Raw genomic sequence first — 15,027 nt, 5'->3', positions numbered from 1 at the left:
TTTAATCACTTTTAGGCAAACTATCTCTTTAAATCGACATATTCCTGGTTCCTTTTAATAGAACACAAATCAGAACAATTTCAGTTTGCTATAAAACTAATGTTGAGACTAATTATGTGGACAACTTATGTCAGGATACGGTTCGTAACATTAGGACTGTTTATAGTTTTATCAAGACGCATCTCTTCTCTTGTGCAGTTTTCAGCAGTACAGTCACTCTGTCTTCAAATCTGTGCTCTCTGATTAGTGTTTCATTCCCGTGTTTGTCTTGTTCCCCTGATGGAGCTGATGATGATCCTCTTGCTGCGGTCTCTGCTCTTCTTCTCTCTTATGGTGGCTCTTCTGATGATCTTCAGGACCTGCGTTCAGTTCTGATGTCTTCTTCTCCTCTTCGTTCTTCTGGTCTCTGTTGTGGACGGGACTCAGGACGTCTGGCTGTACCTGCAGATACGCCTGAACTCTGTGCCGTTGGGCTCGGCTTTCACTGAAGTCAGTGACTCGACACTCGTACGTTCCCTCGTCTGATGGTCTGACACTAGACAGACGAAGCTTATGGGAGATGTTGCTGCCAACCACTTTTACCACCTTAAAACAAACACAAAATATGGTTACTGAACAAGAACATTCGACCAACAAAGCAAGTCCTTGGAAGCTAATTACAATCATGTGTATGTGCACCAATTAAAATGAGTACATCTACTGAAGAAGCATGTTTAGAGCAACATTCTCTTACAATTAAGTAAAATTAATGAATATAATGAAAATACAGAAACATGAAATACCCTTACGGTCTATATTTTGTAATTAGTTGCACTTTTGTTTGTTGTTGTCATAAACATGAATAAGAATTAATGAGATGATTAAATTGCTGCAGAATTACTAAAAAATGAATATTAAAAGAATAAGCTAAAGTGACTAATGTGAACATGAAAATAGCACGAACAAGTCTTTGTTTGATCAGAACGTGCTGATGTGAATGTGAAGTGTCAGAAGATGATGCATATGTAACCCCGACCATTAAGCACTTTCATTTAGTCAAATTAAGAGACATTTCAAAATGCAAAACTCACACTTATTTTAGTCGCTCCCTTTGGTGTGTTTTCCTGTGAAACCACCTGTAGACACACAATAAAAAAATATTTTTTTTTTCTTTAACTATCTATTTATGCATACACAGACAGTTATCTCCATATATATTTGTATACTAACACATTTTCATTATTTTTGAATTCATAAATCCTATATGGCACCAGAATAGAATAAACATGAAACAAACAAGATTAAATTGAAGAGCAGTATTTCTTTAACCTTTCCTCCAAATTGTCCTCAAATTGAAGCTCAGAGTGCGCACTTTAAGCCCATATTCATTATATAACTCTAACTTTAATATGTTTTGGTCAACAGCTAAAATAATACAATTTGTGCCTGTGTCCAAATATATCAAACTGTTTGTATATATAAAATAAGGTCACAGAAAAAATGTCAGACAAAATAAAAAGAGGCTTTCCTGATTGGTTGACCATGCTGGTTGCTCCGCCCCCTCTCTGCTGTGTCTGGTGTACCACCACTGGATCTCCAAAGAGACGGAGGAGGAACTAGTGCCTCTGAAGGAGCAGGCCATCTCCACATCATCTCCAGCCTGAGAGACCACGTCCTGAGGAACCTCAGTGAAAAGAGCTGAAGAGAAACAGAGATTTTAAAAACTACACTTGACACTATATGCATTTTACTAGCCATTAGTCATCCTGCTCTTAACAGCAACTACTTCCATTAAAGTGATACTCCACCCCAAAATTTAAATTTTGTCATTAATCACATACGCCCATGTCGTTCCAAACCTGAAAAAGCTTTGTTCATCTTACAAAAACAATTTAAGATAGTTTGGATGAAAACGGGGAGGCTTGTGACTGTCCCATAGACTGCCAAGTAAGTTACGCTGTCAAGTCCAGAAAAGTATGAAAAGCATCGTTAGAATAGTCCATCTGCCAACAGTGGTTCAATCATAATGTTATAAAGCGAGAGAATACCTTTTGTACACTTAGAAAACAATTCCTTTGTCAAAAGTCTGCCTAATCTTTTCTGTGTCAGTCGAGCCACAATTAAGGATGCGCTTCTCTGTATATTTATGCTTTGATTTGAAAGAAAACAGCACATCCTTGTAGCTCGGCACTGATGGCAGGTAGAGTATTCTGATGATGCTTTTCATACTTTTCTGGACCTTGACAGTGTAAGTTACTTGGCAGTCTATGGGACATTCACAAGCCTCCCGGTTTTTATCCAAAATATCTTAAATTGTGTTTCAAAGACGAACAAAGCTTTTACAGGTTTGGAACGACATGGAGATATGAGATTAATGACAAAATTTTCATTTTGGGGTGGAGTAATCCTTTAATCTCTTCACACAGATACTTTCAGTATTGTGTGTATGTTTATTTAAAGGTCTGACAGTCCAATGCTCAGGAAAACAAATTAATCATAAAAGGACTGGAGATAATTAAGCACACACATCTGAGGACAAACAATATAATTAATTCACTGCTATAAAACACACACAGAGTCTGTGTGTCTGCCGATTGCCTGAAGGGACTAAAATGTTCTCCTAAGAAACTGCTTCTACAAACTAACACTGTCCATGTCTTCATTCATTTCTGATATTTATTTCTCACTGAAATTTTGAGCTACTGTAGGAACCACATGAAAACAAGTCGTTATAAATTGACAATGTACTCTTGTAATTGTACTTCAGGTGAGTTTTGGAGTTTTGCACAATCATACAAAACATCTAGGTAGACATAAAAAAAATATTAAAAGAATAATAACGCAATAATTGACAACATATGATTTGATTTAAAAATAAATAAATAAATAAAAGCCTACACTGTTAAAATTAAACGTTCCAGGGGGGTTTTGCAGTGATGCCATAGAAGAACCATTGTTAGTTCAGTATGTAATATTGACAGCTAGCGGTTGAAATGAAAAACTTTCTCCCACCTTCCTAAGACTCAAGGCTCACGTGGGTTGACAGATTGAAGTCACGCAAAGGGAAAAAGCACAACTGACAGCAAAAGGTGACAAGCCTTTTTGTTGAGTTGATTTATCTTTTAATTCCTCTAGTCACAGAACCTTTTAGATGGATGCTGATGTTTTTTAGGTTGTGTAGAATCTGTGATCTCTGACACAGTTTGTTTGCGGCTTCCACGACTGGAATATGTTGTGTTTTCCAAAATCTGGCAACCCGGGGTGTTTAAGTACTATTGGGTAAATTGGCATTGGGCGGAGACACACAGACCAAAATAAAGTTTTCTCCACATAGAAGTGGATTTTTTTAAACATGTAAATAGCATGTAATATCTGCAAACATAGTATTGTTATGGTTTCGTACAGTAAAAAAAAAAGCAGACAGCACTTTTAAAAGACTTTAAAAAAAAATGTTCTAGTGTAAAGAACACTTTAAAAATCTAAAGAACATTAAGGTTTGGGCATCTAGCTTGGAAATGCTGTGCTATAAAAATATGAAAAATATCTAATGGGAAAAAAATTAAACTAGGTCTATTACATTTACTTGAGCTCAACGCTCAAGTAAATTTCTTCTCAAACCTTATAAACAGTAACTTAAATAACACTCGTACTCTTTTTGCCACTGTTGAGAGACTGACAAACCCCCCGAGTCAGATTCCCAGTGAAATGCTCTCAGACAGCAAATGCAATGAGTTTGCTTCCTTCTTTTCTGAGAAGATCATCAATATCAGGAAGGCGATTAGCACATCCTCAAGAAATGCAGAGGTCAGACAGATTCAGCCACAATATCAAAAAGATACTATGTCTACTTTTGAAACAAGTGATAGCAAAATTCTGGAAGACATAGTGCAGCACCTAAAATCATCAACCTGCTATCTTGACACACTTCCCACATCTTTTTTCAAAAGTGTGCTTAACTGCTTAGAAGCAGATCTTTTAGAAGTAGTGAACGCCTCACTTCTTTCTGGGACGTTTCCCAACTCCCTAAAAACTGCAGTTGTTAAGCCCCTCCTGAAAAAGAGCAATCTTGATAACACCATTTTGAGCAATTTTAGACCAATATCTAATCTTCCTTTTATAAGCAAAATTGTAGAAAAGGTAGTTTTTAATCAGATGAACAAATACTTAAACTCAAATGGATACCTGGACAATTTTCAATCTGGTTTTCGACCTCATCACAGCACAGAGACAGCACTCATTAAGATAATAAATGATATTCGCTTAAATTGTGACTCAAAATATCGGTGCTGGTATTGCTAGATCTCAGTGCTGCGTTTGACACTGTCGATCATAACATACTACTAGAGAGACTGGAAAACTGGGTCGGGCTTTCTGGGATGGTACTCAAATGGTTCAGGTCATACTTAGAAGGGAGAGGCTATTATGTGAGTCTAGGAGAGCACAAGTCTAAGTGGATGTCCATGACATGTGGAGTCCCACAAGGCTCAATTCTTGCACCGCTCTTGTTGAGCATGTATATGCTTCCCCTAAGTCAAATAATGAGAAAGAACCAAATTGCCTATCACAGCTATGCTGATGATACCCAGATTTGCCTAGCCTTATCTCCAAATGACTAGAGCCCCATTGACTCCCTCTGCCAATGCATTGATGAAATTAATAGTTGGATGTGCCAGAACTTTCTTCAGTTAAACAAGGAAAAAACTGAAGTCATTGCATTTGGAAACAAAGATGAAGTTCTCAAGGTGAATGCATACCTTGACTCTAGGGGTCAAACAACTAAAAATCAAGTCAGGAATCTTGGTGTGATTCTGGAGACAGACCTTAGTTTCAGTAGTCATGTCAAAGCAGTAACTAAATCAGCATACTATCATTTAAAAAACATTGCAAGAATTAGAAGTTTTGTTTCCAGCCAAGACTTGGAGAAACTAGTTCATGCCTTCATCACCAGCAGGGTGGACTATTGTAATGGGCTCCTCACCGGCCTTCCCAAAAAGACCATTAGACAGCTGCAGCTCATCCAGAACGCTGCTGCCAGGATTTTGACTAGAACCAGAAAATATGAGCATATCATACTAGTCCTCAGGTCCTTACACTGGCTTCCAGTTACATTTAGGATTGATTTTAAAGTACTTTTACTCGTATATAAGTCACTAAATGACCTAGGACCGAAATATATTGCAGATATGCTCACTGAATATAAACCTAACAGAGCACTCAGATCATTAGGATCGAGTCAGTTAGAAATACCAAGGGTTCACACAAAACAAGGGGAGTCTGCCTTTAGTTAGTATGCTGCCCACAGTTGGAATCAGCTTCCAGAAGAGATCAGATGTGCTAAAACACTAGTCACATTTAAATCTAGACTCAAAACCCATCTGTTTAGCTGTGCATTTATTGAATGAGCACTGTGCTATGTCCGAAAATGATTGCACTATATTTTCACTGTTTTTTTTTTATGTAAAATCATTTTCTAACTGTTTTTAAATTCATTTTAAGTAAATGTTTTAATCATTTTAAAAGTTTTAAAATTGCTTGTTTTATTTTTGTTATTATTTTTCTTCATGATTATTTTACTTTCTTTTATGTAAAGCACTTTGAATTACCATTGTGTACGAAATGTGCTATATAAATAAACTTGCCTTGCCTTGCCTTGCCTTGCCTTGAGCATCAAAGAACTTTGAAGAGCTTTGAAGATGTTCTGATAATTTAGCGAAGGGATATAAAACTGCATTGCAGTCAACAAACCTCAAAATACCACATCTATGATTCAAGCATGGAAAAGTATTTTGAAGCCATGCAGCACTAGTACACAAACAAACACAAATCACAACCAGTAAACAAAAGTCATACTTAATCTGCATAAACACAACAGCTGCTCTCATCCACCGTCTCATCTTCTCCAGCTTTTCTCATTGATCATCATATCAAGTCAAACATATCTTTATGAAAGCAAAAACATATCTTTATGAAAGCAAAAACATTTGCTTTCATATCTATTTAATCTGTCAGTACTGTGTCAGTTTATGTACTGCAGTGCAAACTGTACATTGCATTGTATTTAGTATTGCATTGCACAATATATGTGCATAGAAGTAGACAGAATCATACATTATAAAACTGATCTGAATCTGATTGAATCTAATGAATATTAATATTTTAATTCATTGAAAAAATTATAATAATAATTGTGCAATGTATGCAGAAATGTTGATAATATGGCATTATATTAAAATAAAATGCTTTATTTTTCAAAATTAATTAGTGGATTTTTATATCATCAACAATAATAATTACAGGAAGTATTTCGATTAAATTATCAATCAAATGACTCACATTTTATGAAAATGTACACAATGGTGGTGAATTTAGTAAAGTGCCAAAAGAAACAGCAGTTAACATCAAATTAAAGGTACAGTTTTTTAATAAGAAAGACTAAAATTATAATTTCTTGCCAAATATACTCTTATAATCATCGTTTTGTAGTGCAACTGAGCCATTTTGGTCTGTACTCTACAGTATGTTTCATATTAACATTATATCCAATCAGCTCCACACACACACACACACACACACACACACACACCATATAAACATCTTTTCCCTTTGCATCCTGGTAATTACTCCCTGATTTCTGCTCTTTGTTTCTGTAATGAGAATGTACACCATGACCATCTGTTTTCTTTGTTGGAGAGAGAAAGTCTGTGCATCCTTCAGTTCCTCTGGTCATTAATATGCACAGTCTCCATTCAGTTGGTATAAAGGTAATTATCCAGAGTTTAAAATGCTGCAGTGTTATTGTCTGCCCAGCAGTAACACAGACTCCATCATCTCGCTCTTGTTGGGTTGCTGTCTGTTGGTAGATGAGTTTTCCTCCAGGTTCCAGTGTCCTTGTGGATTGCAGAGTGTTTTTCTTTCTTTTCATTCTTTGTACTCTGCTCCCAGTTTTTCTGTTTTTATGAGGTTTCCAGCAGAGCAGCATAACCGCAGCAAGATACGACCGCCACATACTACAGTAGCTGGAGGTGTTGCCAATGCTGTACAAATCATCCTGTACACTTCCCCTGACTGATTTCCCAGGAAACTTGTTTCTTGGAATGTTCGTTCTTCATGAAGATGTGTTTCCATGGAAATGCACTAAAATAATTACATCTAAAATAATTAACTGTCTGCTGGTGCAGTCAAATTAAGTTAATTGTGAATTCGATAACTGTACTTTTTTGATTAATTCAGTGAAATTAAATACCTTTTAACCATTAATTAAAGGCTACACTATTCTACACATAATTGCTATTACTGCAACCCAAAGGGTAAATGCATGCAATGCTTCATTTCTTACTATGCTTAACATATTAAGCAAAATTGTGAGCATAGTCATGGTTAAACACTGCAGTTGAGTCTGTACAGTGGCTGGCAAGTATAATTTGTATTTTATAATTACTTGAACATTGTATTGACTAATCGGCCTTGCTGCTTGCGGTCTTTGAATGAAAATGCAATTTTGTGCAAAATTGGCTACCAACTGCTTTGCAAAATGATCCACCGTTTGATGTATAAATCACCTTTTACAAACCAGCAATGTTTTATTGAAAGTGTAATCGAACAAATGCAATTAACCAATCATCTGTTACCATGCACTGTTTTGATATGCATGTACACGTTTACTTTTTTTGTACAGGGAGACACATTTTTTTGTTGTACACCTGTACAATGACAATAAAGACATTCAAATTCAAATTCGAATGTAAATATGATGCATCTGTATATTATGCATTTTATGATTTTGTAGGGCATTTTGTTTGTTTTATTGTAATAACCACAAATCTTCATTTTTATTATATAAATGCTTTAATAAGATGTCTATAAAAATGTAAAAGTAAAAACCATATAAACACTAGTTCATGCACAGATCTCTCTAGCTGCAGAGATGCAAGCATTACCTACTACAGCGATTCTCGACATGCTTACCCCTGAATGTGTGTAAGAAATAATGAAGGAGAAATAAGGAAGTTGTTGACACCAGCATGATATTTGTTCTTTCTCACCTCAACAAAGGGTTGATTGGTTTAATCTCAGCTGGAGGAAAACCTCCATATACAGACAAAAACAGACAGCAGAGGTCAAACCCGGCTGGACCCCATGTCTGAACAACCCCCCTGTAGATATTATTAAACCAGCTCACGTTGACCTGAGACAAAGAGAGAAATCACAGCGGATGAGGAGATGACAAATTCTGTACAGAAAATCTCCCATCAGACATGTTTCAATGTACTGGATATACTAAACACTAGGGGTGTAACGGTACGTGTATTTGTACCGGACCGTTTCGGTACAGGGCTTTCGGTACGGTGCACGTGTGTACCGAATGACTGAATGCAATATTTTGTTTGCGGAACATAGGCACATTTTCGTGTTTCCAAACGAACATATTAAGTGGCGGAAGTCTCCGCGTTCAGCGCAAATCCCGCCCTGCAGCTGATTCTAAGGCATGTGACACACTGGCTGCTTGGCGTGAGCGTGGCGTTTCTGCTGCGTGTCAGTTGCTTCGCGTTTTCTGTGTTTTTACACACCAGAATCGTACCTGACACGGCGCTGGCGCGCTGCTGCTCCTGTAGGTGACATAGAGGGAGACCGCAGACAGACCAGGATCTTGTCTTCACGACAACAATAGATATACTTCATGTTGAGCATAAATATAAAGCCTACTGATAAAGGACACCGTGAAGGCAAAATAGACTATGTTTGACAGGTGCAATATGCCAGTGTATCACCATCCTAAGGTTTTCAAAAGGCATCACGCGAGTGTGAACATCACTACAACTAGGAAAAAAACGATTGTAATTCAAACGCTGCTCCCGTCAGCATTTAAACAGACCTTTGCTCTTAATTCCGATCGGTCCAACGCAATAACGAAATCTGAGCAGGTCGAAAAACTGAAACTGTTAATGCTGCATTTTACATTTTGGAAAAGTTATATATTCTTTAAAATATGAGCAGACCTACAAGCTGGGATTGGTAATGCTGCACTGTAATCATAGTTATTTATTTATATTTTTCATTATATTTTATTATATGATATTGTTTGAGACTGATAGTATTTTATTTAGTGGAGAACTTTGCAGCAGTATTTTATTTCTTATTATAAATTATATTTTATTATTTATTTTATTAAAAAGTATTTTTTTTAAAGTGTAAACAAATTGTTAAAAAAAGTTTATAGTAATAAACCAACCTGGCTCGGCTCGGTGTTCATCTTCAGTTCTCTCTTCACAGCAGTTCAGTCAGTGAGTACTGTTTGAGTAAATGAATTACTCCGGGATATTGGTTTGTTTGAACTCAGAGGGAGTGTCAGCCACATTAAAAAAGTTAACAGCTTAAGTCATTTGTGGATTAAAGCGTATTAGAGATGCGAACCGTTTAAAACGATTCAGTTCGATTTGGTGAACTGAATGATTCGTTCGCGAACCGGATATCCAGCTGCTTTGTTTTGAACTCTCTCTCACAACAGACACGGAAGAGAAGACAATGCTGAATAAAGTCGTCGTTTTTGCTATTTTTGGACCAAAATGTACAACCCGAATTCCGGAAAAGTTGGGACGTTTTTTAAATTTTAATAAAATGAAAACTAAAGGAATTTCAAATCACATGAGCCAATATTTTATTCACAATAGAACATAGATAACGTAGCAAATGTTTAAACTGAGAAATTTTACACTTTTATCCACTTAATTAGCTCATTTAAAATTTAATGCCTGCTACAGGTCTCAAAAAAGTTGGCACGGGGGGCAACAAATGGCTAAAAAAGCAAGCAGTTTTGAAAAGATTCAGCTGGGAGAACATCTAGTGATTAATTAAGTTAATTGATATCAGGTCTGTAACATGATTAGCTATAAAAGCTTTGTCTTAGAGAAGCAGAGTCTCTCAGAAGTAAAGATGGGCAGAGGCTCTCCAATCTGTGAAAGACTGCTTAAAAAAATTGTGGAAAACTTTAAAAACAATGTTCCTCAACGTCAAATTGCAAAGGCTTTGCAAATCTCATCATCTACAGTGCATAACATCATCAAACGATTCAGAGAAACTGGAGAAATCTCTGTGCGTAAGGGACAAGGCCGGAGACCTTTATTGGATGCCCGTGATCTTCGGGCTCTCAGACGACACTGCATCACTCATCGGCATGATTGTGTCAATGACATTACTAAATGGGCCCAGGAATACTTTCAGAAACCACTGTCGGTAAACACAATCCGCCGTGCCATCAGCAGATGCCAACTAAAGCTCTATCATGCAAAAAGGAAGTCATATGTGAACATGGTCCAGAAGCGCCGTCGTGTCCTGTGGGCCAAGGCTCATTTAAAATGGACTATTTCAAAGTGGAATAGTGTTTTATGGTCAGACGAGTCCAAATTTGACATTCTTGTTGGAAATCACGGACGCCGTGTCCTCCGGGCTAAAGAGGAGGGAGACCTTCCAGCATGTTATCAGCGTTCAGTTCAAAAGCCAGCATCTCTGATGGTATGGGGGTGCATAAGTGCATACGGTATGGGCAGCTTGCATGTTTTGGAAGGCTCTGTGAATGCTGAAAGGTATATAAAGGTTTTAGAGCAACATATGCTTCCCTCCAAACAACGTCTATTTCAGGGAAGGCCTTGTTTATTTCAGCAGGACAATGCAAAACCACATACTGCAGCTATAACAACAGCATGGCTTCGTCGTAGAAGAGTCCGGGTGCTAACCTGGCCTGCCTGCAGTCCAGATCTTTCACCTATAGAGAACATTTGGCGCATCATTAAACGAAAAATACGTCAAAGACGACCACGAACTCTTCAGCAGCTGGAAATCTATATAAGGCAAGAATGGGACCAAATTCCAACAGCAAAACTCCAGCAACTCATAGCCTCAATGCCCAGACGTCTTCAAACTGTTTTGAAAAGAAAAGGAGATGCTACACCATGGTAAACATGCCCCGTCCCAACTATTTTGAGACCTGTAGCAGAAATCAAAATTGAAATGAGCTCATTTTGTGCATAAAATTGTAAACTTTCTCAGTTTAAACATTTGCTATGTTATCTATGTTCTATTGTGAATAAAATATTGGCTCTGGTGATTTGAAAGTCTTTTAGTTTTCATTTTATTAAAATTTAAAAAACGTCCCAACTTTTCCGGAATTCGGGTTGTATTTTCGATGCTTCAAAAAACTCTAACTGACCCTCTGATGTCACATGGACTACTTTGATGATGTTTTCCTTACCTTTCTGGACATGGACAGTATACCGTACACACAGCTTCAATGGAGGGACTGAGAGCTCTCGGACTAAATCTAAAATATCTTAAACTGTGTTCTAAAGATAAACGGAGGTCTCACGGGTTTGAAATGAGGGTAAGTTATTAATTACATAAATTTGCTATCTGGGTGAACTAACCCTTTAATGCACAGCTAAAATTCGAATGCGCATTCGAATGTGGATTTTTATTTTAAATCCGCCGAATATTCGAAAAAAATTTTTTTGACAGCCTAAGAAAATCGCCTATGGGATTTTTTTGTTGTTGTTGAAATTTAATCGTAAACACAGCCATGTTGAAGCCTGCAGTAAATGTTTTGCATTATGGCAGTCCACTCTGCTTATTGTTTTTCGAAAATGTTGCGCTCCTGTTTGTCAATGTGCACGTAACTTCACGCCAATAAATCATGAGAAATATTGGTCTTTACCAATATCTTTACCAATATCAATTTACCAATCTTTATATTCCTCCTGCATGTTGTCCGTGGATTTACCTATATTTGGTGTTATTTGCCGTATAAAACTTTAGACATGCAAAATCGATTTTACAATCGATTCAATGAACACTCGTCACTCAAATCAAACAGGATTTTTTTTCACAAAAGTGACAACCCAAGAAAGCAAAGTAAACGTTCTCTCATTTGTAGGTTGCATTGATACGTAGCGGTGGATGCAAGTAAAACAGTACCTCATTTTTTTCTCACCTGAAATTCATGCAATAAACATGTTTTTGACAAAGATTTAAATTTGCTTGTGGTCTATATAGCCTGCATCAAAATGAGGTTTGCAATGATGCGCCTGAAGGCACGGGTTGAAGACCCAGTCAGTGACGTCACAATATGCTAATTTGTTTCAATTCATACCGACGTCATCACCATCACAAAAATGTACTTTCTTTTTTTACATTGAAACTTGAAAAAAAATATATAGACCGACCTACCGACCCTTTTTTTTTTTTTATTTATTGTTACTGCAAACCAAAATATTTTTAAGGATGGCCTTAATAAGAAAGGCTAAATCACTTTCTAACTTTAGTTTGAACAGAATTTTGTCTGAGCGCTGCACCAAAAACTTACTTTTTTCCAGATATATTCCAGCTGTTTCTTAATCTTTCTCTTTCTTTAACTGAACAAAACATGTTTTTAAAGATTGAACTACCTTCAACTTTTTCCCTCATAATTCTGAGAAAAAGAAGTCAGAATGTCAATTGCATGATATTCACTCAGAATTGTGGGTTTGTATCTCACAATTCTGTCTGTATAACACAATTGTCTGCTATACAGCTTCTACACTTCCTTATGCAGAACATGAATCTCTTCAGTCCGCCTGTACACTTCACAAAACACAAGATATCAGGATTAACTTTAACTTTTAATTGACTCCCAGTGGAGAGGACGCTGGTGCTAATCTGAGAGTTTGAAGGTAACCAATCAATACCCAGATCGTGCACAGTGCACTTATTTGTATTGATCAAAGACACAAGAGCATCTCAAAAATCCACAGAGCATTAAAGGCAGGGTAATGCACACCTAAAATTCGAATGCGCATTCGAATGTGGATTTTTATTTTAAATCCGACGAATATTAGAAAAAAAAATTTTGACAGCGTAAGAAAATAGCCTATGCGATTTTTTTGTTGTTGTTGAAATTTAATCGTAAACACAGCCATGTTGAAGCCTGCAGTAAATGTTTTGCATTATGGCAGTCCACTCTGCTTATTCTGCTTATTATTTTTTCAAAAACGCTTTGGAAAACTCAATCGGGCCGAATAGCAAAACAAACTTGTAGCCAATCAGCAGAAAGGGGCGTGTCTACTCATGATGCGGAGGATAGAGCGTTCACACCGCTCACGTCTGGTGTAGACATGGTGTAACATCGATTTTGCTTTGTTTCACAGAACTAATCTTTGCCTGCTTTGTGTATTTGTAAGGCGGAGCTATCAGAATAGAGGCCTTTGGTGATTTCAAATGTCATGGCTACCAGAAACCGCTTATCCTGCCTTAAATCACACGATGCAGAAGAACAAAGCAGACGAAAAGTTCATGTTTGCACAAAAATATACAGCCCAACAGGTAAACCTGAGCCGCTCTGCTCAAGAGAATAACTTGGATATGACTGTGAAACTATTTCCAAGGATATTGAGGAAACAAATGACAGCTCGAGAAGTTTTCAGGAAAAGGCTAAAGAAGTGCTCTTATACAATTACTCCACAAATAACTTCCAACTGTTTTTACACAAGTCAAAAATGACAACAAAATTAACAATTCCATTAACCAGCTTAAATCCTTAGGCTTTGTTTATCCAGTCCCTGGGGATTCCTTCACTTTCATTTAGCATGAGATTAAATCTTGTCTGTTTGTTTGAAGAATGGAATCCATATCCAATGTATCTACACTGGTTACCACGACTGAAGCATCAGCATGTCAAGAAACTATATGAGCAGCGCAAAATTCACTGTTTTCTTTTTTCTACACTTACAGCTATGATTTTAGATTAAAAAACTGAATTCACAAAAATGATTATACTTAAGGCTGTTTTAATTTGGTGTTAAGTAGGCCACATGCATATGTAAATGGCATTTTAACTCAATACAGGAACATACTCTGATAACTTATGTTATGTATAATGTGACAACTTTCCCCCTGTCTGTCCTGTATTCGGTTGTAGGCTATTTACAACAGTATTTGTTACCATGGCTTGTCTTTAAAATGCTATTTCTGTTATTAGCATTTTAATCATATAAATCGGAACTTTTTCTCCCCTAAAAAACTTAATTTCCAAGAAGCCTAACTTTCATAAACATTACTTAAGCTAATGGTTTCAAACTCAAATGTTTATTAATGTTAAATTAAACACTTCATTAAAAATAAAGAAAAGAAAAGAAAAGAAAAGAAAAGAAAAGAAAAGAAAAGAAAAGAAAAGAAAAAGAAAAGAAAAGTGAGGGGGAGATCAAAACTTAGTTTTATACCCAGACAGGATTGTGGCCGTTCTGAATCAGTTCATGCTGCTTTATGATTTCAGAAATGTTCGCTCGAGACATCCCACCACACTCAACTCATGCCATTCCGTTTATTTCCGTTCCTCACACACCTACCGTTTCCAGATACGTGATTGTCCACTGCCAAATTCCCGCTGATTTGGGCATAAAGTCCCACCGAGTGTATAATCCACAGCATCTCTCCAAACGAGCGCATTTGTGCTCTATCGCTCATCAGATCCTGCCGGTAAAGCGGCACCTGACTGAGCGTCGGTCGGTGTCTGTGTTCGTCACGCTCCGGAGCGCACTAATTGCCGCGCAGCTGCGGCGGAGGAACACACACGGAGGAGGGGCGCGTGTGACACGGGCTGCTGAACGAGCATTTAAGCGGAGCGATATATAAAAGGTAATCCACGAACCGTTCCTGCCCTCTATCCAGTGAAAGTCACTTTCTACATGCGCAGTCTAAAATTGCCCATATAAAATAAGCACACAGTTATTAACTGTGTTAAGATCACAGACTTTTTAGTTAACGGCGTAGCATGTTGTACACCCGCTGATGATCAGATGTCATCATTTATAATCACAACCACAAAACAAACTTGTCATGTCATGTCTGAAAGATAGACCCGGCCTCACAAATGTTAATGTGTCCAGTTCTCAAACCATTCACAGACTTCAGGATCAGGTCTGAGCCCAAGGGAGTCTCGTCCCTAAGTGAATGTGAATGCTTTGTCTTTTCTGACATAGAGATGGTGTTTAACATGTAAATGAAGTATAAGATCACTGCTTGCTG

At 37.2% G+C, this 15,027-nt stretch overlaps 1 protein-coding gene across 1 annotated transcript; it reads right to left on the bottom strand.

Moving 5' to 3' along the window:
* Positions 1-64: 64 nt before the first annotated feature.
* Positions 65-14,581, bottom strand: LOC132160634 (V-set and transmembrane domain-containing protein 2-like protein). The gene is made up of 4 exons (XM_059570270.1): positions 14,349-14,581; positions 1,511-1,677; positions 1,071-1,118; positions 65-585 (listed from the first exon to the last, which is right to left on the bottom strand). Exons 1-4 carry the CDS (start codon positions 14,464-14,466, stop codon positions 244-246), a joined length of 675 nt encoding a protein of 224 aa, XP_059426253.1. The 5' UTR covers positions 14,467-14,581; the 3' UTR covers positions 65-243.
* Between the last annotated feature and the right edge of the window lie 446 nt (positions 14,582-15,027).

Source organism: Carassius carassius, chromosome 17, assembly GCF_963082965.1.
Source record: "Carassius carassius chromosome 17, fCarCar2.1, whole genome shotgun sequence".
Taxonomy (NCBI): domain Eukaryota; kingdom Metazoa; phylum Chordata; class Actinopteri; order Cypriniformes; family Cyprinidae; genus Carassius; species Carassius carassius.
The sequence above is the reverse complement of the archived record's forward strand: the minus strand, read 5'-3'. Positions and strand labels throughout refer to the sequence as shown.

What these genes read in the sequence shown, in the direction of transcription:
- LOC132160634 (XM_059570270.1), bottom strand. Translation starts at nt 14,466, where the DNA reads ATGAGCGATAGAGCACAAATGCGCTCGTTTGGAGAGATGCTGTGGATT. An exon ending in AACCAGCATGGTCAACCAAT is followed by an intron (nt 1,119 to 1,510) that starts CAGGAAAGCCTC and finishes ATTGTGTGTCTA; the next exon opens with CAGGTGGTTTCACAGGAAAA. An exon ending in AGGGAGCGACTAAAATAAGT is followed by an intron (nt 586 to 1,070) that starts GTGAGTTTTGCA and finishes GTTTGTTTTAAG; the next exon opens with GTGGTAAAAGTGGTTGGCAG.